The sequence below is a fragment of the Dermacentor albipictus genome, chromosome 4 (assembly GCF_038994185.2).
Source record: "Dermacentor albipictus isolate Rhodes 1998 colony chromosome 4, USDA_Dalb.pri_finalv2, whole genome shotgun sequence".
In the NCBI taxonomy this organism is placed as follows: Eukaryota; Metazoa; Arthropoda; class Arachnida; order Ixodida; family Ixodidae; genus Dermacentor; species Dermacentor albipictus.
In genome coordinates, this window is record NC_091824.1 from 79,529,445 (window position 1) to 79,554,156 (window position 24,712).

Here is a 24,712-nt window from a genome sequence, read left to right on the forward strand (position 1 = left end):
AAACAAGTACAGTCAATTACCTTACAGTAAATTATTTTGGGCATTGCAATAATGCCCAGTACTTATTCAAGGGTTTTTGAATGTATAAACCTTTATTAATTGCAAAAGAGAAACCAACAAATGACAAGGAAGAAATGTCATGTCCGTACTCTTAAGAAATCAAAGCTCACGTGTGCAGCTGTTGCTGACCAAAAGAGAAGGAAGTCAAAGGCCCTGAAAAACGCTTTATTTTAGCATTAAATGTACATGTGCATCAGAATGAGTTTCTGTGGCACCCTTTCCTGAGCTGATGCCACGTTGAAAATCCTGCTCACGGTGATGCTTCTCCAGCCCCCAAAAATTGCATACTAAAGCAAAGCGGTAAATCACAAGGCCACTCCAGTGTAAGGCATGTTCTTCTTGCTTCCTAATGACTTTCTCCTTTCTTTCCAGCCACCTGAAATAAGAATTTATGATTGACCAGTTACTTTTAAATTTGTCAGCACATCCTTCCTTACTATGTGATTGCAATTAGGAATCTTTCTTATGATAGGTGTGTAATTAGTGACAATATGTTTAAATGTCATGGTGCCTATTATGACCATTCTTCATCTGTTACGGCAAGCTTGGTAACTTCGTTACGATGACTATCCATCAAGTGGCCATCAAGGAGGTTATATAAATCATCTGGAGTGGCAGTCCCTGCGCCTATGTGAGCAAGTGATGCCTCAGTGGCCATATTGCTGGAGGCAACAGGATGTGTCCCTAGCATAGGTGGCCACAGAATACGTGCAGGATTCAGTTGCCTTTATAGTTCCACAATAAAAACTTGAGAAGAAACATCTTTCAGATTTATATCAGTTCAAAATTGTGTGTTGTTGACGAGAAAAGGTTTCTGCATCCAGCTACTGCTGCAGGCTTTTATAAAAGCAAGCAGCAAGAGGCTTTGCCAATTGCACTTCTTCACTGTTAAATTATAAAATTAATTAAATTATGGGGGTTTTCTGTGCCAAAACCACAATCTGTTTATGAGGCACAACGTAGTGGGGGGACTCCGGAATAATTTGGACCACCAGGGGTTCTTCAACATGCACTCCAATTAAGTACATGGGTGTTTTCGCATTGCGCCCCCATTGAAATGCGGCCGCTGCGGCTAGGATTTGATCCCATGACCTCATATTCAGCAGCTCAACACCACAGCCACAAGCAACCATGGTGGGTGTTTGATTACAAATGTTTTCTTGTTTCCTATGACTGCGTAATAGTCACCCTTGATTACCGCTGGTTGGCGAGAAACATTTTCAGCTAGCTTTTATAAAGACGTAATACACTTTCCACCAGAAACTTCTGACTATATGTTGCCACCAGTCTTCCTTTATTGGTTTGTTGTATCCCTTACGAGTGCCATTACAGGGCTGTGGACATGTGGAGAAACTGCACTTTGCATTTTTTATTTGCCCCCAGTAGTTCCGAAAAGGCCCTTATTTTATTCGCAATACTCTATCAAGAGCTCTTCAATTTTCACCCAACAATGACAGATCGTTTTCTCAAGAAATGCGCAGCAAATTATGCATTTAGCATTCTGAAACACTTGATATTTATATACTGAATTCAGAGGTCACGTTACTGAACTTGACTGTGGATCTTAGAACGACAGAAAGCTGAGCTAGTTGGTAAGGATTCATTATGCAAAATAGAAGTGAGGCGTGCAGACAGGACACAAGAGTAGAGAAGTGGACAACACGAACGCGTTCGTGTTGTCCACTTCTCTACTCTTGTGTCCTGTCTGCACGCCTCACTTTTATTTTGCATAATGACTGTGGACATCCTCTCATAATTTATATGCACCTAAAGAAATTGGTAGCACTCGCCCATCACATCAAGAACATATGTTAATGTAACATACATGCTGCCCTGACCCAGTTGCAAGCTTTCAGATAGCAAAAATATCAGTCATGAATGCTACACGAACGTATAGAAGCAGCCTAAAAAACATTTGAGTGACACTGGAGCTTTTCAAAAATGTATATTGGTTCACTACAAGCACAGTTTGGAAATTACATCTAGTGTCAATTGATTTCTACATAATACAAGCTTTGAAAGCAGTGTTACCACTCTTAATGTGCTTGATTAGATTTCTTAGTGATGCGGAGTATCCAAAACATTATAGGACTATGCAATCTTGTAATTGGAGCTAGTACAATGCCCTTGAGTTGCAGCAATTATACATGTTTTGCTGGGAGAGTTGGCAAGTATTTGTGAATAAACAGGAAGCCAGTAAGACAGGCAGAGGTGTAGTGGACTGGATTTCAATTTCAATTCCCTTTATTTACCAGATAGTTCTGGCTGGATGTGTGCTGCACTTGAAACCCTTCCATTTCTTTTTGTCATATATCGAACTTGTCTTTCTTGCACACCTATCTCACTGTTTTCTTTATTACAAACAAAGGCATTCCGTGATATGTGCAAACCAAAAAAAGAGAAAGTTGTGGAAAATGCATACCATGTGCACAACCCGAGACAACAGGCACAATACATAATACCACATACAGTGACGTGCCACCTTCTACTTGACATGTAAATTTTACATGTGTACGTACGAACTCCTCCCTAATCGTTCTCAACTAAAGCAAACATGTGCACAATGTCTGGTCGTGAGCAAACAACAAGAGCTTATGTTAAAGCCAGAATGTTATACCAGGGGCGTATACATTACATTATTGGTATAGCTATGACCTGACAAGATGTTGTAATGCCCTTGGACAGTATGCCACAATGAATCAAACATTATCACAACTGCGTAGACTCAATAAGCATGACGAACACCCGCCACACTGTGCTACGGCAGCTACGCCGGCTTGGGCTTCATTTTTGAAGAGCCAACTCTGCTCCAGAAGTCTAAGCATACAGTTGAACCCACTTATAATAATATTCAAGTGCCATGAAAATTCCATTGTTATAACCGACAATTATTATAACCGGGTTGCATGAAAAAAATCAAAATAGAGGGATAGCAGAGCTGATGTGAGAAAACTATAATGGTGGGGAGGCCAGTGCCCCTCCCCACCACCTTCCTCCATCCGGCTGCAGATTGTGTTCACTCATTTAACTGCTTCCTGGGCGCTATGAATGCATGCAACAAGCCGCGGCTGTCGACATTAAAAAATGGCACTGCTATAACAACTGCAAAGAGGGATCGCAGGCGGCAAGCGATATGCGGGCACTGCCGTGGCCGCCTGTCAGCTTGAGAAATCCAAAATAAACGCCCAAGCGAGATCACCACAAGCATCTTGCTATGTGCTTTTCTATGGCTTGCACGAGAATTGGTATGAGGCCCGAACTTTGTCACAAGTGAGATTCTCTCTCAATAGCTGGTGCGTCAACCTCAACTGTCCTGACATACTCTCAGCTTATGTACAACACCTCAGTGTTGCGTTTCACTGCTTTGAAGAGTTTATTTTGGTTTGGATGAGGGACACCTGCATCTCGGCGTCAGCCAACACTGTTTTTTTGAACTCAAGCTCCTTGAAAGAAGTAGAAGCGTGCTTCCTTTCCCGTTCATTCCTCAATGCATAGGTCCTTTATGTTCTCGTCCTCCTTCCACCACGCGTTTGTCCCACAGACCATTTGAAGGATCCTTTTGGTCAGTTTTACAGTCAGCGTTCGATTGTTTGGGCTCCCTAGGCCGCGAAAACGTCCAAAAAGTCAGGCAGTTCGAAAAAATGAATGCATGTCTTTTACTGCCCTTAAGGGCTCAAAATGCCACAAGCACATCCTAAAAAGCCTGCCAATACACTTATTAGCCATATCGGTGCTCGTATTGCGACATGAGATGGCGCGTAGACGCATGTATAATTAAGGAATATATACAGTGTCCCGTGACAATTGCCCCTTCCCACAGTTGTTATGCTTCAGCGCAATACTTTTGCCTATGCTTCACCAAGTAACATTTCTACATTGAGGCGAAGCTGACTTTTGGGACCTGGCATTATGCAACACGCCGTGCTTTCTGAGCTTCAAAGCCAATATGGAGGATTACAACGGCGGAGTCAATGCCATTGCTGACAGCGGCGAATTCTTTCAATGAAAAACAAGGCCCCACAGGCAAAAAGCTTAACAGCAAACGTCGAAGCACCTAGGCATAGCGTTTGTCGTGGTAGTCGCTACGGCTGCCAGCGGATCTGCATGCGAGAGCGCCGGTTCAAGGCGGCGAGGTAATCAAAATGGCGGCAGTGGGGGGTTTTATTAAAGCTATTTCTGACCAGTGGTCACAGCAAAAAGTCAGGAAAGTCGGATGGCAAAGGGTTTTTGCATCTGAAATTTCAGACGTTCTTATACACTGTCTCTATGGGGTACGTGGTGGTTCCATGAAGCCGTCTGAATTATCAAGCGTCCGGAAAGTTGGTCGTTGATTGAACGCTGGAAACTCCTCCAGCCAATGACACGGCGTCAAAATAAGATCCCTTATGATCCCTCTGTTACTCAAGCCAGCACTGGCGTGACTTATGTTTACTTTCAATAAAATTAAAGCTAATTTTCCCTGACAGAAACACAAATTCTCTGAATTTTCCCGGATTATTTCCAGACTATTAAAAATACCTGAGAATTCCCCGTTTTCTCGGTTGGTAGACACCCTTCATGTATTTATTATGTTCCCATTTGATGCATCACCATTCTGAAATGTCCTTGCATCTTACGATGCATCTGAATGTGGCTGTCACGCAAACTGAGCAATGCCAAGGGAAACTTGCTCTCGCATGTTGCTATGAAGACAATGAATGTATGCATTGCAACATGGGACCGAAGTTTGCAATAAGTGATGAAGTTGGACAAGCCAGGCACTGCACAAGCATATTGGGAGAAAACGTGCACAGAGGCGTTGGCAAAGCACCCGAAGAAGTGTGCACAGGCAAAACCTAACCCACACTATGCACCTGCACGCTAGGCTAAATCCGTCGAGTGCAGGGCTTCAATTTGTTTTGGGGCTGGCAAGGGTTTTGCAGACGTTGCAGAATCGCGAATGTCTTTAGTCAGCTTCGCTGCAATAGAGCTGCATTCGGTGGTGAAGCATACACAAAATATTTTGGTGAAGCACACCAAGAATGAAAAGGAGCCACACTCACATAACATTGTATGTGCCTTTTAATTACACATGCATGTATGTGCCGTAGCCAGTCACAGCACGAGCGCCGAGACATTTAATAACTGTATTGGCAGTCATTAAGAGCTGTTTCTGATGTTGCCGTGGTGACTACAGCCTTCCTCACTGTTACAATTTTCTTCCACAGCCCCTTGAAAAACATATCAATGGGGTTCTACTACTGTATTAATATGTGGGCAAATGGCTGTACAGCAGTACCAGGGTGCAATTTCAATAGCGAGCCTAGTCAGCCATCAGCTAACTGCCACCATCACAAGCTCCTCTCGTTTGTAAAGCAGACTATTGTCTATTCGAACTCCAAAGAGACTAGAAATGTATTAGAATAAGACAGTTCAAACCAAGGAGAGCCCCTTTGAACGTAGCGCCCAATCAATTGTGCGGTACAGCACACAAAATCAAATTCGTCACTGGGCTTGCACTGAAAGTCTTATCTTTCCTCCATCAGCATGCGACATGTGCCAGATGAGTCCTAAGTTACCTAAAAGCACAAGTGCGATAAGATTGTACCTCAAATGCCATTTGCTATGGATGTGAGGATGAGCTGAACTCAATGCACGCTGCTGCGTGCCCAGTGTTGGAGATGACGTGAGCATGCTGGGAGAGTGAGTGAGGGAGGGCAAGGGATAGCATGCGTAGGAGCATGATCAAGCACATGCTAGGAGGGGGGTGGGGGGGGGGGGGGTAGGTGAGCGCCCAGTAACATGATCAAGAGCAGACCATAAGGGCCCCTTCCTGTTAAGCCAGATGGGAAAACAGGGTGCACACACTGCAACGGTAAAGTCTCCGCTTTCTGCACATCCTTACTCAACTAGCGATGCATTAAACTTTTGCCTCTGGCTCAGGTTTCACTTAAAAGTGGTCCACGGGAGTGAGAAATTTTGTTCAAAATAACCATTGTGTACTTTCTGGAGTTGGAATTCAAGGTAGTTCTTCTTTAGTTAAATGCGCAGGAGTTTGCTGGGACCAACAGAGCAGTTCGAATTATGGGAATTTTACTGTACATTGGCACTTTCAAGCTTAACCAGAAAGAATTCAGGTAAAGAGCTGGAATGGCTTCACAAAGGCACGAGCAAGATTTTATGGCGTTGTTATAGATTGGCCCCTCAGAAATTAGCACAATTATTTTGAAAAAGCAATATTGACCTCTAATAAAAAATATACTCAACACCGTAGTTACTCGATTTTAATAAACACTTTGCATTGTAGTACTTCACATTTTTCATTTCTGTCTGTGAAAAATTGGGTGCATGGTACAATAAAAGATGCATTAGAATCAAGTAAATATGGCATATATACACACAGTGGATGCTTGCAAATGTATACAAATGCATCACCAAACTTACTCGTTTGAAATCTCCCATGTTCGTAGCGTTGATTGGGCTGCCATAGATCACTAGGTAGTTGACGCGCGTGGTTTCTGTTCCTGCCTGGTTGTCCTTGATAAAGATCTGAAAATGGTAATGGGATTACTACCGCTTCTCCTATCTGCATAAATAAACAATTTATACAGTGACACTGGGCACAACATGAATTATCCACAGATCCTTCATAAGATCACCACATTGGTACGAAACAGTAGTGAGATAACCACATCACCCATCATCACGTATCTTCTACTAGCCTTTAGAGACAAAGAAAAACAGAGAAAAACATTCCAACAGATCATATCTGATGATGACTGCCGATGTTAGTGCTTTTAGCATTTGAGGAACGTAGTGACACACTGTATTGTCAATGCCGAAATGCATTATGTATAAGAGATGTACAGCAGCTGGCCTAGCCTGGCCTTTCTCTTGTCCTTCCCTCTGGACATGTTACGCCATCTAGCGGCGTGCCAGCAAAGTTCGTGATAACTCCTTTTCCTTTTGCATGGCAGCCAAGATGCATGGCGTGCCGGTGTATGCTAAGGCTGAGAACTAATCCTTTGCACCTCGTGGCCATTCATGATGCAGTCCTATGGTGTCAGGCTGCTGTGCTTAAGGAACACATGTAACATCGCTTCGATTCTTCCCACCACTGGAGCAATCTTAAAGGGATACTGTACAAAACTTTTGCCGCCGAGATTTTTAGCCTAAATGAAAGCTTGGGTGCTGAAAATAATTGACACAACCTTGTTTTCAGGCAGAAATTAGTGCAAAATAATGAATTTAATGCATTTTTCACAAAATACCACATCTAGCTGCTGTGCCGTGGGCTAGGGAGTGATGTTTCTGTGATGTTGCTTGTGCCAGATACCAGCGTGCCAGCCATCGCCCGTGTCTCTCCACCCGCATGGATGGGTAGCGAACGACGTTTCAACTGTGCAGCAGTTGCTCGTGGCAGCATACTTGTTTTCGCAAACAGGGCTTATGCCCAAGTCTTCAAAATTGCCATCTGGGCTGTGTGCTGCTTGTAATGCGATCAGTGAAGAACCTGGCGCAACGCAGGAGAATACCTCTACGCTGCTGCACGCAAGGGTGTGAGAAAAGCATGGTCGGGTGAGACAAGACGTGTCGCATCTTTCCAGCAGAGCCAAAGTGTCGAAGGATAGGGATTCACACTGCACCCCTACCGCAGCCAACGTAGGTGCAAAGAGCAAAGCGAGTAGACGTCAGACAAGCGCCAGCTGCACACCTCTATTGCCGAGATTCATGCAATAATTAGCAGAAGGAGCTCTGGCGCTTGTGTATGCAGAAGCTGCAACGGGGACGGTTCAGCCAGCATGGGAATTATGAGAATTACAGTCACCGTACACTTTTCTGGCTCCCAAAGGACCGCGGAAACATTAGAAAAATCATAAGCATGCAGAAAACACAATTTTTTTGGTATTTCTTGGATGGAAGGGGTCAAGGATGGATTATCAGACTTGCAAAACTCTGCCAATGCATCACTGAGGTGGCTCTGAAAAGAGCTGTTTATAAAAATAAAAAATAAAAATCCATCAATGGGTGCCGTCAATGTCGCCGGCATTATTTTGAGCTGGGCCAACATTGCCTATTACTGCATTAGTGGTGCGAAAAAATCGTTGATCCTCTTTTGCATGGTGTTCTGCTTGCACGCGATTATGTTTGCTTCAATTTCAGCCAGGGTCATATCATCGCTGTACACTGATCACAGCATCTTAAGTACTCAAGTCAACTCAGACCTCGTCGGCTATGCAGGTGGTGGCTCTTCATTCTCAGTGTCGGAGTCGCCCAAATCCACCATCACTTGACGGATGATTTCATCATTGGTTAACTCTGCACAGAGTTTGAGATCTTTGTCGGTGTCGGCGAATCCTTCGAAAGTTATCCCTGGCTGGAATAGAAAAGTCAGCGGTGCCCAGGTCGTCGAAACCAAAGTCTATGGAAGGAGATAGATCATACACGCTGTCGTTCTCTCCGGGCGAGTCAGCCGTCTCGGTGCCAAGTGTGAAGCCAACGTGGTGAAAGCAGTTGCGAAGCGTCTCTTGTGTAACAGTCTTCCACGAGTCCGCAAGCATGCCAACAGCCAACCTTAGGTCAACAGTGTAGCTTTTGTCACTGTCTATGCACTGCACTATGCGGTTGAGCATGCATGACCTGTAAAGAAGCTTTAGGTTGCGGATCACGCCTTGGTCCATCGGCTGCAGGAGTAACGTGGTATTCGGCGGCAGGAATTCTACCTGTATAGCTTTTAGATCTTTGATGTGGTCATGCGCAGCAAAGTTGTCCACAAAGAGCAGAACTTTTTGATTCTGCTATTCAAACCTTCTTTGCAACTTGCGAATGTACACTTCGAATAACTGCTGTGTTATCCAGGCTTTCTTACTGACCTCGTATCGAACAGGTAGGGTTGTGCCCTTAAAACACCTTGGATTCTTTGATTATCGGAAGCTTCTTGCTGCCTGACATGTTGGTGCCAACGAGGAGGGACAGCCGCCGTTTGCTGTGTTTGCCGCCATGGCAGAGGTCACCAGCAAATGCAAGCATCTTCTGTGGGAGCGTTGTCTATAACAATCCAGTTTCATCGCAGCGGAATATGTTCTCAGGCGCAAACTTCTGCAACAATAAATGCAGCGTTACATTCCGATACTGCACAACAGCTGAATTGTCAACAGCACCGCTTTTGCTGCACATATTATTGAACATCAGGTCATTGCGATTCTTTAAATTTCTGAGCCACTCATTGCTGAACTTGAATTCCTCAACGTTCATTTGAAGTGCGACAGCCTCTGCCTTTTGCTTCAAGACGTAACGCGAGACCAGGATTCACTTAGCGATCATGGTATTTAGCCCCACGAGGAGCGCTTCCTCAAGCTTTGGGTAAGCACCCAGACTCCCATTATATTTTTGAGCCCCGGTTGACTGTCTGGCCACTTCCAAGATCTTCAACTTGTTTTTCAGGAAATTCGAAACTGTTTGCTTTGAAATTCCGAAGTCCTTGGCCACATCGGCTTGTCCTTGGCCACATCGGCTTGTCACTGGCCGCTTTAAACTTGCTTGATGATGGCCGCTTTCTTTTACATTGCCAGCCTACAGTAGGCATTTGCTGGGTTCGAGGCCATGGGCGAAGATGACGAAGATGTAGTTGGCATCATCACTGTCAGTGTTGAATCCGCTTGATGAAAAGCACAGCCCCAAACAGCAGGGTGCTTTAAAGTGAACACTGAAGAGAGCGCACAGCAGCACAACACGATCGCAGGACCTATCACAAAGCTAACCAAAAAGCATTTGGATTAACACAAAAGGCTATGTTCATAGCTACGGCTGGCTACAGCTGCCGACAGATTGGCATGCCGCTGGTTTGAGGTTTCAATACGATACAGTGGTCGCAGTGACGTGGCTGGCTACAGCTAGCTGATCGGCGTGCGAGCTTTGGGGTTTGAGGCTGCGAGATAATCAAAATGGCAGCAATGAATGCCGCTTTGGACATGCAGTTAGGGGTAAAAGGTTTGAAAAATCAGACGGCAAAGGGTTTGAGCATCCAAAGTTTCAGGCATTTTTATAGACTGGCTTTATGGGGTACCTGACGGTACCGTGAAGGAGTCCGAATTATAGGGCATCCAGAAAATTGGACGTTGACTGCATATGGATCTGCCTAAACCTTGTCTTTCTGGCTGCAAATGGATTCATGACTTTGTAAACTTGTTATTTTCAACAAAATGCTGTATGACAAATAACTAAATAAACATTACTGAAATTCTCCAACGCCAGGATTTGTACACAGCATCTCTAGCACAGAAGCCTAATATTCAAACCATTATGCCACGGGCGTATGCATTGACAAGTGACATATAAGGAATTATGAATTTATCGCGCGCAAGCCAATGCCTGGAGACATTTGGAGAGTTTCGATATGGCCACCTCGACAAGTTGAGTTGTCACAATTAGTAACAATTGTGCATGTTTGTAGCATCTTCTGCACTTCGAAAAGTATAGACTAGTCTGTGTGCATTACCTATGAGTGTTACACCCCTCTAAATAATTTGCATGCCTCAATTCAAGTTTGTGCCATCAGTAATGTATGCTCCATTGGATATATTGAAATGGTGGGACTGCAGAAAGCTAGGTGTACAGTCCACTTTAATTACAAGAACAAAGCAGTGACGAAGGCAGAGAATTAAGTCAATGGGAGGACAAGAAGGGATGCAAGAGAAAGTAACACAAGGGTCAAGAGCTGACAGAACCCACAACATCTAATGGTGTAAAATAAAAGCTGGTACATTCAAACTCACTTATAACGATCACATTTTACTAAATTTACGATTTTCTGACCCTGCCCATTGAAACTGCATCCAGATATAACGAACATTTTGAAAGGTGCCATGCTGTTCTAAAAAACAGCAAACCTTGTAGCGGATTAAAAGGAGGGTGCATGCGAAGTTCTGAAACAAGGAAGTGTGAATGAACTGGACACCCAGCGGCACGCCTCCTGGGCCCCTATAATGTAAAACTATTCCCATCTATTTTTATTACAAGTTGGCCATTGGCCCTTCCTGATAGGTCAGAATGGCTTGGGTCAAGCCCATATGAGCGGGTGCCACACCCATATGGGCAGAGCCCGAGCCACTTTGACCTATCAAGGAGTGCTAAGGGCCGGTTTGGAATAAGAACAGATTGGAATAGCTCGACGTTATACCGACCCTGCTGCAGTATAAATGCAACAAGGATCCAACTATCCACATGAGCAAGCAAAGGAGAAAGGGGAGAAAGCAAGCTTATGGTAGCACAATCAAGTGCACGCCATTGCCGCAGCAGGGATCAAATTGGCACATGTCTCCTTTGCTAGCGTGGCTGAACGCATGTGTAGTCCACATGCCCTGTTTTAGAGGTAATCTCCTCTATTTGCCATGACTGGGCAAGATGAAATGGCATGGCATCGTGTGCTGCATTCCCATGTATTTAGTAATGCTGGAGTTTGCTTAATCACAAGTTTCGGAGCCATGTTGAAGTGAGAGATAGGTGAAGCATTCGCTCCCTGCTGCTGGCGCTTTTCATGATAGCGCTGTTTCACTGTGTGTGACACTATCTGCCATGGGGGCAGAGTGGTTGCGAAAGTGTGGCTGGCTTTGCTTTGTACCGCCAATGTGAACATATCGCCGACACAATATGAAATCGTATCTTTCGTTGTGAGTCTCAAGTTCAACAAAACAATTGTTCTTCCTCAACAAAGTTAGCTTTTTCCGGTTCGCTGATAATTCCGAAAACATTGTGGCCCCTTCTGTGTAAGAAAAATCCATCAGTGACCGTGCTTATTTGCATAAAAGATAGAATTTCAATATAATGAAGCAAACTGCTGATTTTAACAACTCTGTTATAGTAACAATATTTAACTGCATATCACAAGTCCTCAAAGATAAAATGGCAGCGGCTGCACTCACAATTTCGAAATGGCATGTGATTGGAACTGGGCAGGCACCATTTAAAAAGAGATACAACGCTGTTTTTCTACTTCAAATGCCGTTTTAACAATAACTTGCAGCTAGATGTGGGAAAGTACCGGAACAAGAATAAAGGCACTGAAAATCTGATTTTAGGGCAATGTCAATCACAACTGCCAATGCCAGCTTCATTTTCGTAAACTTTTGTGCATTTTGAAGGGTGAGTTTACACATAACGAACTACTGATACGACCACTTTTCGTGGAACTATTGAGTTCATTATAAACTGGTTCAACTGCATGTCTGTCTCCTCAAGGTTTTATTTTTCTTGCACCGCCCATAGGCCCCATTCACACTTGAAAATTTCCCGTCAGAGACAGCATCGGTGACTGAAAAAATGACGTCAGGCAATGTCGTGTGACAGCAAAAATCTCTCCTTGTGCTGATTCGTCTGAGACCAATTTTCGTCGCTGGAAAGGGGCATTGCTTGTCGCCAACCAATCAGAATGTGGGATTATGACAGAGCGGACAGGATGGGCATGGAAGCTGCTCGCATTAGCCATTTACAAATGGCGCAGGCATGGCCAATCACATTTTTTGTAAGCGCAGTAAACCGTCGTTTGCAAACAGATGAGCACCAGACCTCCTTACCTGCCCTCGATTGCTTGGTCGGGCAGCAATATTAAAGGATGTTTCTACCTTCATAGTTTTATTCACGGGGCTTCTTCGTGCCAAGTGGGCCATCGACCCTCTCCATTGGTGCACTCTTCTACTCCATGCTGCTTACGCACGTTATCAACTGCAAGCGGTGCTGCCGTCATGGTGCTATGGAAGGTGCAACAGAACAGAAAAATTTTACTCCATGCTGCCTTCCGCATGCCCAAAGTTACCCAACCAAGACCCTATTGGCTACCTCCTGCAGCTTGTGCAAAAGGGCCGATGGCTACAGAGAAATTCGATCCGGATTTGGCTCGACTGCGATTGAAAATGCGCCACGTTATACCCGTATTACATTTTGGTGGAGTCGTGCTATTTCAGCACTACTTTTTAGCTTTCATGGAATACAGTCGCCGACTAATTTTTCGGACTCTAAAAATTCGGACATGCTCGATTATTCGGTCTGCTTCGTGGCACCGCCATTCTCCCCATAGACCATAATGTATAACGACTGCCGAAGGTTCGAATACCTTGCAACCTCTCGTCTGATTTTTCGGACACTCCCTGAGCCAACTCGATTAAGAGCACCATGCACCGACTCTGACCGGCACATAGTTCGACTTGCTGAATGCCATTTTTGTTTTGAACGGAGCCTCCTTGCTGCTCCACGAAGTGGCGCTACTGCAAATCCCCGCTCATCATCATCATTTCTGCCTGGTTCATAGCTACAGCAGTTCCGGTCCCAGCTTAGTAAGCTATGTCAAGACAATCCAGCAGCTGATTTGTTTCTTTCTTCATGTACGACGCTGCGAGTAGGCCTCGTTTTTCGTTTGTGCGACTGGTGACGGCGATGCAACGTGGCATACAGAAACAACACGTCAAGTGTCTAATGGCGCCAACAGTGCCAGTGCAGACTGCGCTGGGGAATGCCGGCAAGCGGGTGTCGGGAGACCTAGGATTTGTCGCCTTCCGATGTACTCCCTACTGACGCCGACAATGTTCTGCCGAGACCTGTGCAGTGGTTGCATTGCGATTCCGGACACCGTCTCATTTGACAGTTTCACAGGTGCTAATACTGCTGTACTGACATGCGCAGACCTAGACGACGGCGAGATCATTCGTCAGGTTTCTGCTGCACCGCCGGACGATGACTTCGAATCGGAAGATGATGCACCATGTGCTATGCTGCCGTCGCATGTACAAGCAGTGACTGTGCTTTTAGCCGCCTATAGTGACAGTACGACCCTCTCTGAGATTCAGGCTTATCTGACTGCACGTAAACGGCACAGCGTGCAACGGCACATTCACGATTTCTTCAAGCCTACTGCCGAGCCCGAATAAGTGCATGGAAATAAAGGATTTCCTTTCTTTTTTCTTAATCTTCTTTTTCGGACACCTGTTTATTCGGACATTTCCGCAGTCCCCGTGAGGTCCGAATAAACGGTCGGCAACTGTAGTTGCTTTTATCAAATTACCACTTATGTCTTATTTTTTTCACCATCCCATTCACTTCACTATAAATGAGGGTTCACTGTATATTTGCTTGTGTGTGCATTTGTGAAGTGGTTTGAGTGAGGAGGAGCCTGCAAGACAAGTGCACTGTGTAGTACATGGAAGTTTTGTGCATTAAAGGGACACTAAAGGCAAATACTAAGTTGACGTGGACTGCTTAAATACCATTCAAGAAACCTCTCAACGCCTCTTTCGTGCCAAGAAAATACTTAGTTTACGAGAAAATTGCATCTGAAGGGTCCGAATATTTTTCTTGAAGTTCAAATCTGCCGCCACCCAAACGAGGGAGTGGTGACGTAGCATACGCCATCACCACTCTTTGCGGCAAGTCGGTGAGTAAAACAACGTCCGACAGACGGCGGTACCGAGCCAAGGCACAGCGGTGGATTCGCAGCTGCAGCTGCATTTTGGCCAAACGGCGTAGAACGTTTGGGCATCCCACAACATCAGATGGAAGATAAGTTCTCTGCTACTTGGAATTTGTGCGAGCCAGTAAAACCAGTGCAGCACTACACGAAACCGAAACCTTCTGACCGTCTGCGTCATTGTCAAGCGTAATTTAAATGAGCTCTTTTTCCTAAAAATGAAATAGAACTGGACAAGTTCGCATTTTATTTCGTTTTATAATACAAGGATGCTTTGTGCAATGAGTGGTTGAATACTAGCGACAGAATTTAATTGAGGAGTGCTTTCGTCATCGAGCAAGTACTTGAATGTACCAGGGGAGTCTGTAATCATGTCCTGCATTTACCTCAATTTCTGGATTATTAAGGCCCTGTTTGCGATAATATTGACGCCTTAGAGATTCTCAAGCACTGACCTATCAATTTAGCTTGACTTAACATTTGCCTTTAGTGTCCCTTTAAAATAGTCGGGGGTTGAGCATGCGTATGTGTGCGTGTTTGTTTGCAGTATTTATACGAGCCGAATCAGGCTTTCGCCATGAGTATATGTAGCATTCTTCTTTTCTCTGTGCTGTTGCATTGGAGAGTAATATCGTTATCATTCCTGCCCGTCGAAGAGTTAATTGGTCTGCAAACACAAATGCGACATAATATGAGCTGTGCATATCTAGGTATGATGCAACGGTGCCAGTGAGCATTACTGACGTCGTGTAGATAGTGCAGGACATCCGAGTGCAGCGATTTGCAGTCATTGAGTACCTCTGTAGCTGCGAGCACAGCCAATGTGGTGTTTTGGCTAGCATGCTGTCATAGTAGCAACAGTGTAAGTGTTAGTGATGTTAAAGGGACTGACAAGCGATTATGATTAAACAAAAAGCTCAACCCCGGCAGTGTTTACACTTGCAGCAGTTGCTCCTAGAAGTGTGTGGATATCTTGCCAGCAGAATTTTTCGATCTGAGCAGCCTCTAAAAAAGAAAGAGTCCCTCCTCAAGCAATGCCGAGACGTTAGAGTGACGCCCATAGCCTGACTCACAAATTCTGAAAGCTGCCCACAGTTCTGCTTTCACAGGAGTGAGTGCAACTGTGGTTAGCCACTTATATTTTGACCTTTTCAACCCCTTTTGAAAATAAAAAGCTAGTACAATAAGTTTACGTTGTTGTACTACAGACCTTTCTCATATCCGCACCACATTTTTCCCTAAGTACACGCCTACCTCATGGCTGGCATCATTATTCATGCCCAGTATCATTATTCTGCCAATAGACGAGCCAAGCCAACTCATTGAAAACATCAAGCAAAGTCATCAAAACATCAAGCTACTCACTACAAATGAAGTCTTGTCTGGAAATTGTAAGTTAGAAAAGCTTAGAATATAAGAAAGCGTACTGCATTTTAATACTAATAAAATGACCAGGAAGTGCGTACACTAGCAGGCGATCATGTGATAGGTCACTTACGCATCTCTATGCTTTTGCCATGTGGGGCAACAAAAGTCATTTTTCACGACATTCAGTGAAGAATTAAAAATATGAATCCATGTTTAGTGAGCAAAGAGGGCTTGTTCCAGCTAGTACGATAGGCAATATTTCCATAAGCGGAGTTACCTTGATTCATGATTTGAGCGATTGTCTATACCTAAAGGTATAGACAATAGGCGGCACGGAGCCAAACAAGATGTCAGTGCAATTCTTGATTATTAACAAAGCTCTTTACCTTATTTGCCCACGTAATATATCTACGCTTGATGTGTGTACTGTTACTTCATGTTTTTTTTTTTGTTATATAGTACTCCTGCATTAACCATGAATTCAAAACAAACTAGACTTGGCGAGCCTCAATGCATCTTCTCAGAGGTGGCAAGTGGCGACGAGCATTTAGTTGTGCGCAATGAGAGATGCAGAGTGAATGTGGCCGTTTTGTTGCAGACTACAGGGTGTCTACCAAGTTGACATCTCTAAATTCTCTGAGTTTTCCAGGTTTGCCCTGGGTGCATTTGCGAAATTCCCCGATTGACACAGGACTTTGTTTTATGTCAAGACGGGCTGACACCATGTTGCCCAATGCTTTCACTCTCTCGTAAGCACGTTAAAGTAATAGTAATTAAAGAAAAATGGCCTAATACAGTTTGAATATTAAGGAGTAGTGTTTTCCTTTTTATTCAAGAAGAAAACTGAAGGGAGTGGTTACTAAAAAGCAAAGCGAATAAAATATCTTCAGAAAAAATGGTAAAACCCATTGTAAATCGAGTATATAACATTCTCAAATATGAACAAAATGGATATGCATACAGAAACCAATATTTTCGAACATAACCTATTTCTAACAACTAATAGCAAGCTCATTGGCATAAGGCCGAACTTTGTTACAAGTGAGATTCTCTCTCAACAGCTGGTAAGTCAACCTCCTCTCCAGACATATACTGAAGCAAGATAGCAAGGTGGGTGAGTTGGTTAGGATTCATCGTACATTTGGTAACAGCGCAAAGGGACATGGACGAAAGGAAGAGACACAACAACACGGGCGCCTGTGTTGTCGTGTTTTTCCCTTTCATCCGTGTCCCTTCGCGTTGTTCCCAAGAGAATGATGTGCCCTGACATACTCTCAGCCTGCGCACACCGCCTCAGTGTTGCGTTTAACTGCTTTGAACAGTTTATTTTGGTTCGGATAGAGGGGCACCTGCATCTCGGCTTCAGCCAACACTTTTCTTTTTAAACTCAAGCTCCTTCGAAGAAGCGGCAGCACACTTCCTTTCCCGTTTATTCCTCAATGCGTAGGTCCTTCCTGTTCTCATCCTCCTTGCGCTGCATGTTCGCCCTACGGACCATTTGAAGCATCCTCTTGGTTGATTGTACAGTCAACGTCCCATTTATTGGACTGCCTAGGAGCCGCGAAAACATCCCAAAAGTCGGGCAATTAAAAAAAAAATGAATGCATGTCTTTCATTGCCCTTAAGAGCTCAAGTCACCACAAGCACATCTGAAACAGCTCTGAAGGCCTTGACAGTAAACTTATTAGGCATATCAGTGCTTGTACTGTGACAGGAGATGGTGGGTGCACGCGCGTATAATTAAGGAATACATAATACTGTGTGCCATGCGATTGCCCCTTCCCACACTTATGCTTCTCCGCGTAATATTTCTGTATTGAGGCGAAGCTGACTTTCGGGAACCGCCTTATGCAGTGTGCCTAGCTTTCCAAGCTTCGAAGCCAATTGCGAGGACCACGAAGAAGACAATGCCACTGCTGACAGTGGCTTATTCTTTTAATAAAAAAACACGGCACATAATGGCAAGAAGCTTAATAGAGAATGTCAAATGGCAGCAGTGGTGGCTTTGGTTAATGCCGTTTCGGACCTGCGGTCATGGCAAAAAGTTAATACCATCGGACGGCGAAGGCTTCTTGTGTCCGAAATTTCAGCCGTTCCTATGTATTGACTCTGTGGAGTATGTGGTTGTGCCGTAAAGCCGTCCGAATTATCGGGCGTCTGGAAAGTCAGTCGTTGACTATACACTGGAAACTCTTCCAGCCGACAACACAGACGCGTCAAAGACGATTAGTTACGATTCCTCTGTGTGACACGAGCCAGCATTACCGCAACTTTCGTTCCCTTTAAAAAAAATTACAGCTAATTTTCCCTTACAGAAGCACAAATTCCCTGAGTTTTCCCTGAGCATTTTCAGACTATTCAAAATCCCAGAGAATTCCCTGTTTTCCCGGTTGGTTGACACCCTGAGGCTATCGCACAGCTCTGCACGATAGACCGTTTCTCTGTGAACATGCCATTACAGATGTGTCAGGAAAAGCAGCAGCGCTTTATTAATTTCAATCCAGCTTGGCTGAAGGGGGAGTGACAGCATTATCTTTTGTAAATACACTGTTGTTTCATTCGGGTTTCATTTTTGTGACAAAAATAGGCCAAGGCTCACATTCACTGTCAGAAAAAATTGATTGTGGCGGCTTGCTAAATAATTTAGACAGAGAATTGAACGACTGATTCAAGAACACAACAAGATCTTGACGACACTCTGCCCACTATATGTTATGGCATACAAATGACATCAAGAATGAGGTAAGCCAGCATGGCAAGCCAGGACTTGAATGTCGGGTAGCTGCTGCAAATAGATCTGCGTCGATTCAGCTGCAAACCATAACTTCAGTCACCGACGCCCGGTGAAGCAGTGTCGATTAGGCCTAATGGCCTAGGCAGTGTGGCCGTCATGAATATTCACTGCTGGCCAATTTGTTAACAAGCGGCAAGCTGTTGCAGAATGCTTGCGGATGACTCATTAGTGATCAGCACCAGGATCACGTGTACAGGTTAGACTGACAGCCCTGAAAATGGTGTGAAGTGCGTCACCACATATCCAGCGCGAACTGCATACATACTGGTGGCTATAAACGGCCCAATCTTCACACGTGCTTTGGCACTTCACGAAATACGTGCTTCTATTGTTCCTGCTCCCTCCGTTCGTGTCACATCATCTTTTCGACCAGTGCTGTCGAGCCAGACAAACCTTGTACCGACAGAGGCGAACCCGGCCGACATGGCGCCAGTCTGCAGATTGCGGCTTTCGGCCGCTGTGTGTGCAACCCTGGCTACAGCCAAACGTCACGGAGCCCTCACAGTGACAATTCCTGCTACTGCGGCGCACTCAGCACTCCTTTAACGCCGAAAACAAAGTGAAATGTTCACTAGGATGTCGTCGAGCATGAAGGGGTCTGCGGCGCACGCAACATGCAGTACTGCGTAGGTCTCTGCATCGAATATATTGAATATTCGAAAAATTGCATAGCAGATATTCAATTCACGAATTGAATTATTCGACCATCTCCTACAGTCGCCAACGGATTTTCTGGACCTCGCAAGGACCTAATAAACTCGTTCCCACCTCCCCCCCAAAAAAGAAAACGTCTTAGGCTTAGAGTGAATTAAAAGAATCTCAAATAATGCCCTGTCTCATACTACACAAAGAGGCGATAAGATTTGCTTGGATTTGCACAAGAGTGATGTCGTCTCTGCAAGAGCGTCACCGCATTGGCGATCTCCGCCAACGGAGAATGAAGAAAGAAGCCACATTCCTTAGCACCACTTGGCTTTTGCGAAGGCACAGAAGGTGGCACCGCTCGCACAAATGTGAAGCCGCACAAACATGCACAAAAATGCGACATCTCCGAGACACACCTGCTCCGAGGACACACCACATGAACAATAGCAACTGAACCCGCATTAAGTGATTATGATGCCTGTGCTGACTGCAAAATGAAAGAGAAAAGAAAAATGTGCCAACCCCTGGAGCGATCTGCTAGCTAAGGAAGAGCGGGCATGGCCTCCGAGACGAGATGATGGCACACAGTGTGCACCTCCCAATCTTGGAGGCTATAAAGCAGACTACTGGAAGCCAAGCCAGTGAGGAATCCAACATGGAGGCCCCTAAGATCTGGTAGCGTGGCTCGGAATGAGCGATTTAGTTTGGAAAATCGAACTTTATGGCCTAAATTCGTCTGGAAAATTGGTTGCGAAAATGCGTTAGCTCTATAGGAACCGTGAAGGTGCATTTAAGAAGCCCAGAATACCCAACAAGTCTGAATTTATGGAGTCTAAAAAATCCATTGGTGACTGTATTCAATTCGATTTGGTGATATTCGATTATTAAGACACCCCTAAAATTAATCTATATGTACTTAATGACTTAATACAAAAGGAAGAAAATGCCAGGCTTGCTAGCATGGCCACTGGCACTACTTAGGATGCACTGTGCTCTCTAGGCACCGTTTACACATTTACAGAAGATATAATGTGAGTAGGAAGTAACGAAACCCAAGTGCAAGCACCAGCACCAGTGAAAAGCAAAGATTTTTTTTATGAGCCTAGCATAGGACGACCAAATAAAGTGAGTGGTCTATTACATCAGAAGTCTTGTATACAGATGCCTTGTTATAGTCGTGGTCTGTGCTAACTGGTTAGTTGGTGCTGCCCTGACAAAGACAAGTCCCTCTGTTGAAATATTAGCTCCAGTGACATTCTTTGTTCAGCCACTGCTTATTGCTTCATCCTGCATTGCTTCCTTGAGGTAACACACACCAGGAGACGACCTACCTGCAGGTTCTGCACATTCTGGAACTTCACGAAACGCAGAGGCATGACTGCTCCCTCCTCAACGTCCTTACCAGTGAGCCTGCATGAAGTCAACAAGCAAGAATTAAAAATCCCTATTTGGTAACATGGGTTACCATGTTCCATAATCTGAAAAACATGAAACATAACAATTCAGAATAGGTGTTTGTGGCGTGTGTGGTGTGCACGGTTATGTTACACTCGAGCATAGTGCGAGACAGCGAGCCAGGCAGGGGTAGCACCTGCCTTGGTGCTTGGGAACTGATGGTGCTTTGGATAATTGCCAGTAGATGACTGATATGGCTATGGAATTCGGTTGCCGTTTTGCAATGAGACTGAATTCGCTGAACTGTCAAACTTGATAAAGAAGAAGAAAGTAGGTGATATTTGAAATAATTACGTTAATTAAGTACTCATTGGTTCCCAAATGCTGGAAGGTTCTCAATCAAAGTTTCGAAACAAATTGCGGCACTCGCTGAGACCAAAATTGAGCTTCTACGAGCACTACACTATGACGTGCTAAGCACGCCCATGCTGCTCTTTTTAGCACCCACGCATGGATTTGTGCCAAACCACTTGTTAAGCATGCACATGCATCTTTTGGATGTTGGGTTTCTGGCAGGACATCAATGCTGTGTGGTGGTCAGGTACAGTCACTGTGCTGGTGTTGTTCAAATAAAGTTTTCTTTCTAACTTCACGGCAATCAGACCAGCTCCGTTAGCGACGCGTCCATAATCGCGGCCGTTGCCAGGGTGGGAGAAGGCTCGAGCTCGCTTCTTCCCGACGCCGCCCCGGATGCGGGAGCCGCCGGGGACCTTCTCCGTAGGCGTCGCCGCCGCTGGGAGGCGGCTATCAGAAGTTCAGAGCTGGCAGACCAGCTCTGGGCCGTCCGGCAAGCCGAAGATGCCGCTCGAGTCCAAGGACTTCGAGCCGTCACCTGAGGTCACCACAGCAAGCACTGCCGGACTATTCTTTATTAAAGTTTCTTCTTCTTCTTCTTCACGGCAAGTATAACTGTAGATAGGTAGGATAGACTTCCACTATGCAACTGTCTCAAGTCTATGGTCTGCAGCTACTCCTGATTATGATATGCAATGTTTGTTCTAGCGCAGTTTATGGCTTCTCAATGACTGCACTTCCAAGAAAGAGCCTGTGCTTTCCCAGTTTTCCCCCTCCCCCCAATATGTGTTTCGTGCGACCAATGTGACATGAATGAGCTGTGGTAAGCATTTTATACTCAGGATAATAAGATTAGCATGAAATGAATAAATTCATGCTAGACAAAACTACACTGAAAATTTGTTGGTGGCAGGTTCTCCTGCAAGAGAACCAAAGTTAAGCTAGATTGGTAGATCCCACACGCAAGGACCTTGTCGTAACTAAATTATGAGCAAAGTAAATGCAAATCGCCCCGAAATCACCACAGAGATCCATGTACTTAAAACCTCCGAAGTAAGATTGTCCTGCCAATAGACATAAGATAACTAGAATTGTCTTAAAACACCCAAAATACCCAACTCTAGCTCGCCGAATATATCACTTTCCGCTTGATTCAGCACTCGTTCGGCATGGCAGTTCGAAATTCTTGCACTGCATGCACCATCGAGCAACAGTAGTCTCTCTCACCACACGCGTGCCATCGCACTTCTTCAGTGCGCTACACAGGCTGGTAAAGTTAGGAGTGATCTCTGAGACTGCAATCTTGGAGCCACGTCTAGTTGCACAAAGTATCCTCCATGCCTAGCTCCTTGTGCGCGGCTACATGCAGCGGTGTGAAAGACCAAAAATGCCCCCATTTCTGTCTCACACTGCGGTGCATTGCACATGCTCGCACAGCTAGACACGGATGACCTCCAAGACTGTGCAGGCGCAATCTTGGAGACCACGAGCCAGACAAGACAAGCCGGTACACCTGTGTTGTGAAGGAGCGGGTCACATGAGAGCAGCGAATCAGCTGATCAACTTCATAGTCAACTTGCTGTGTTGTGTGCCCCGCAGCGCTCAACCATAATAAACTTTGTTCACATCACAGCATGGTAGGTGTTCTCTTCGACAGCATCGCTATTTCACCGGTTTAAGGACAATCTCAAGGACCCAAATGGAAAGCGGAAGTGAAAGACCATCACATTGGAACAGAAAGCAGCTTCTGTAAAGGCTGTTGCACCAAGTGCTCAGAAATCGCGGGTTGCACATGCCGAAGATTGTTTTCTTGTTGTTTTATTAAATTTAATAGCATACTGGCCACAAAGCAGTTTGGCAGGCCATGAAGCCGTATCCTTCGTTGCATGTTTTAAGTTGTGCACTTCATTGGGCATAAAGTACAGCAGTAAAGGGCAACAATAGATATAACAAAGTAATTTTGGCACCCCCTTCAACTTCGTTAAAACGATGTCCGAGCGTACCTGGGATTGCAAACATATCTCTATAATCACAATGTGGATCTTCGTTGGCCAGAGAACATGCAATACAGTTTACGGTTTGCAATGCCACCATTAAATGTAACACTGGAACCTCATTACAATTAATTTGAAGGGGGAGCCAAAACTAGCTATATCAATTACTTCCATTATATCCATTACTTTCCTGTACTGCAACATATGCCAAATGATTCACACAACTTTAAACACACAAAGAAAACAAGGGCTCTGCGGCCCGCTACATTGCTGTGTATGCAATGATATTATATTAAAACAACAGAAGGATCTCCTGCATGAGCAACACGCAACTTTTCAGTAATTGACACGACAGTCTTTGCAAAAACTTTCTTCTGTTCTAATGTGATGGCCTTTTCAGATTCCACTTTCCACTTGGCTTGTTCATATTGCCACGAGACCGGTGAAATGGCAACACGGTTGAAGAGAACAGTTAGCACGCTTTAATGCAAACGAAGTCTGTCTTGTTTGAGCAGCCCATGGCACACAACGCAACATGTTGACTACGAGGCTGGTCCACTGCTCTCTCATGGCCACATGGCGCTACTGCCTGTCTCAAGTTGACTTGACTGGCTTGTGGCCTTCAACATTCCAACAGTGCAACCTCAGAGGCCAGATGTGCCAGCCTGCGTGGTGTGCCGCAGGGAGAGAGACAAGTGGAGGCATTGGTTTAGTGCACAGCGCACAAGCAACACCACTGGCATTTGCAAAACAAGAACAAGGTGAAAGCGGGAGTCAACGTTTCAACAAGTGGACTTGTCTTTTTCAAGGTGACATATGCTTTCCTTGGCACAGTATATGTAGGTAGGGTTCTTCTAAAGGTGAGAAGGGGTAAGATAGGCGAGTGCAGCAACGAGCGAAGGTGTGTTAGCGGTGAGGGTGTAGAATTGAGGACAAAGGAGTGCTGTGCACAAGGCCGTCTGTCAGCCACGTGTCAACTGCCCTGTGTCAGCTGGCATGTCAATGGCATGCACGGCAGTCCTCAATTGATTGCTCCGCTGGTGGTCATGGGCTCAATCAAAGAATGTCAGATTAAACGGGCATCGCGCAGACACAGCTAAAAAACTTGCCAAAGCCGTCACCAAGCATTTCAAGCAACCAGGTCATAGCTTTGATGAACTTAAGCTTAACATCTTACAGTCAAATTTCCGTTCTGAACAAAGAAGAAAATACAGAGGTGCCTACCTTATCCACAAATTCAAGACATTGCAACGAATAGGCGTGAACGTTTTAAAGGGAGCTTTAGAATATATTCGCTATGCTAAATTTCAAGCTATTGACAACAACACTTAGTTTGGTTGCTTAGTGTTTTTTTCCTTTCTTTCCTTTTATTTATTTATTTATTTATTCTATTCAAGTATTTCTTTATATATTGTTTTTTTCACAGGCACCGGTCTGTGCCGCTCCTTCTATTATCTCTTTCAGAGACACGATAGCCCCCCGACCACCAGCAAAGTAAGTAACAGAGGGCTGCTGTACACGCTGTTGACACATGGATGACAGACAGCCGTGTCACCGGCCTTGTGCACAGCACTCCTTTATTCTCAATTCTACACCCTCGCCACTAGCACACCTTTGCTTGTTGCCACATCCACCCACCTCACCCCTTCTCCCCTTTAGAAGAACCTT

At 44.9% G+C, this 24,712-nt stretch overlaps 1 protein-coding gene across 2 annotated transcripts in view; it reads right to left on the minus strand.

Annotated features, from left to right (window-relative positions):
- Positions 1 to 204: 204 nt before the first annotated feature.
- The window catches only part of Txl (Thioredoxin-like), a 44,994-nt gene continuing 20,486 nt past the window's right edge, over positions 205 to 24,712 (minus strand). For both annotated transcript variants that reach the window (XM_065445927.1, XM_065445928.1), the window contains exons 6-8: positions 20,633 to 20,711; positions 6,484 to 6,588; positions 205 to 436 (exon numbers count right to left, since the gene is read on the minus strand). In XM_065445927.1, the coding sequence (XP_065301999.1) occupies positions 407 to 436; positions 6,484 to 6,588; positions 20,633 to 20,711 (214 nt within the window). In that variant the 3' untranslated portion in view covers positions 205 to 406. The remainder of the gene's footprint in view (positions 437 to 6,483; positions 6,589 to 20,632; positions 20,712 to 24,712) is intronic.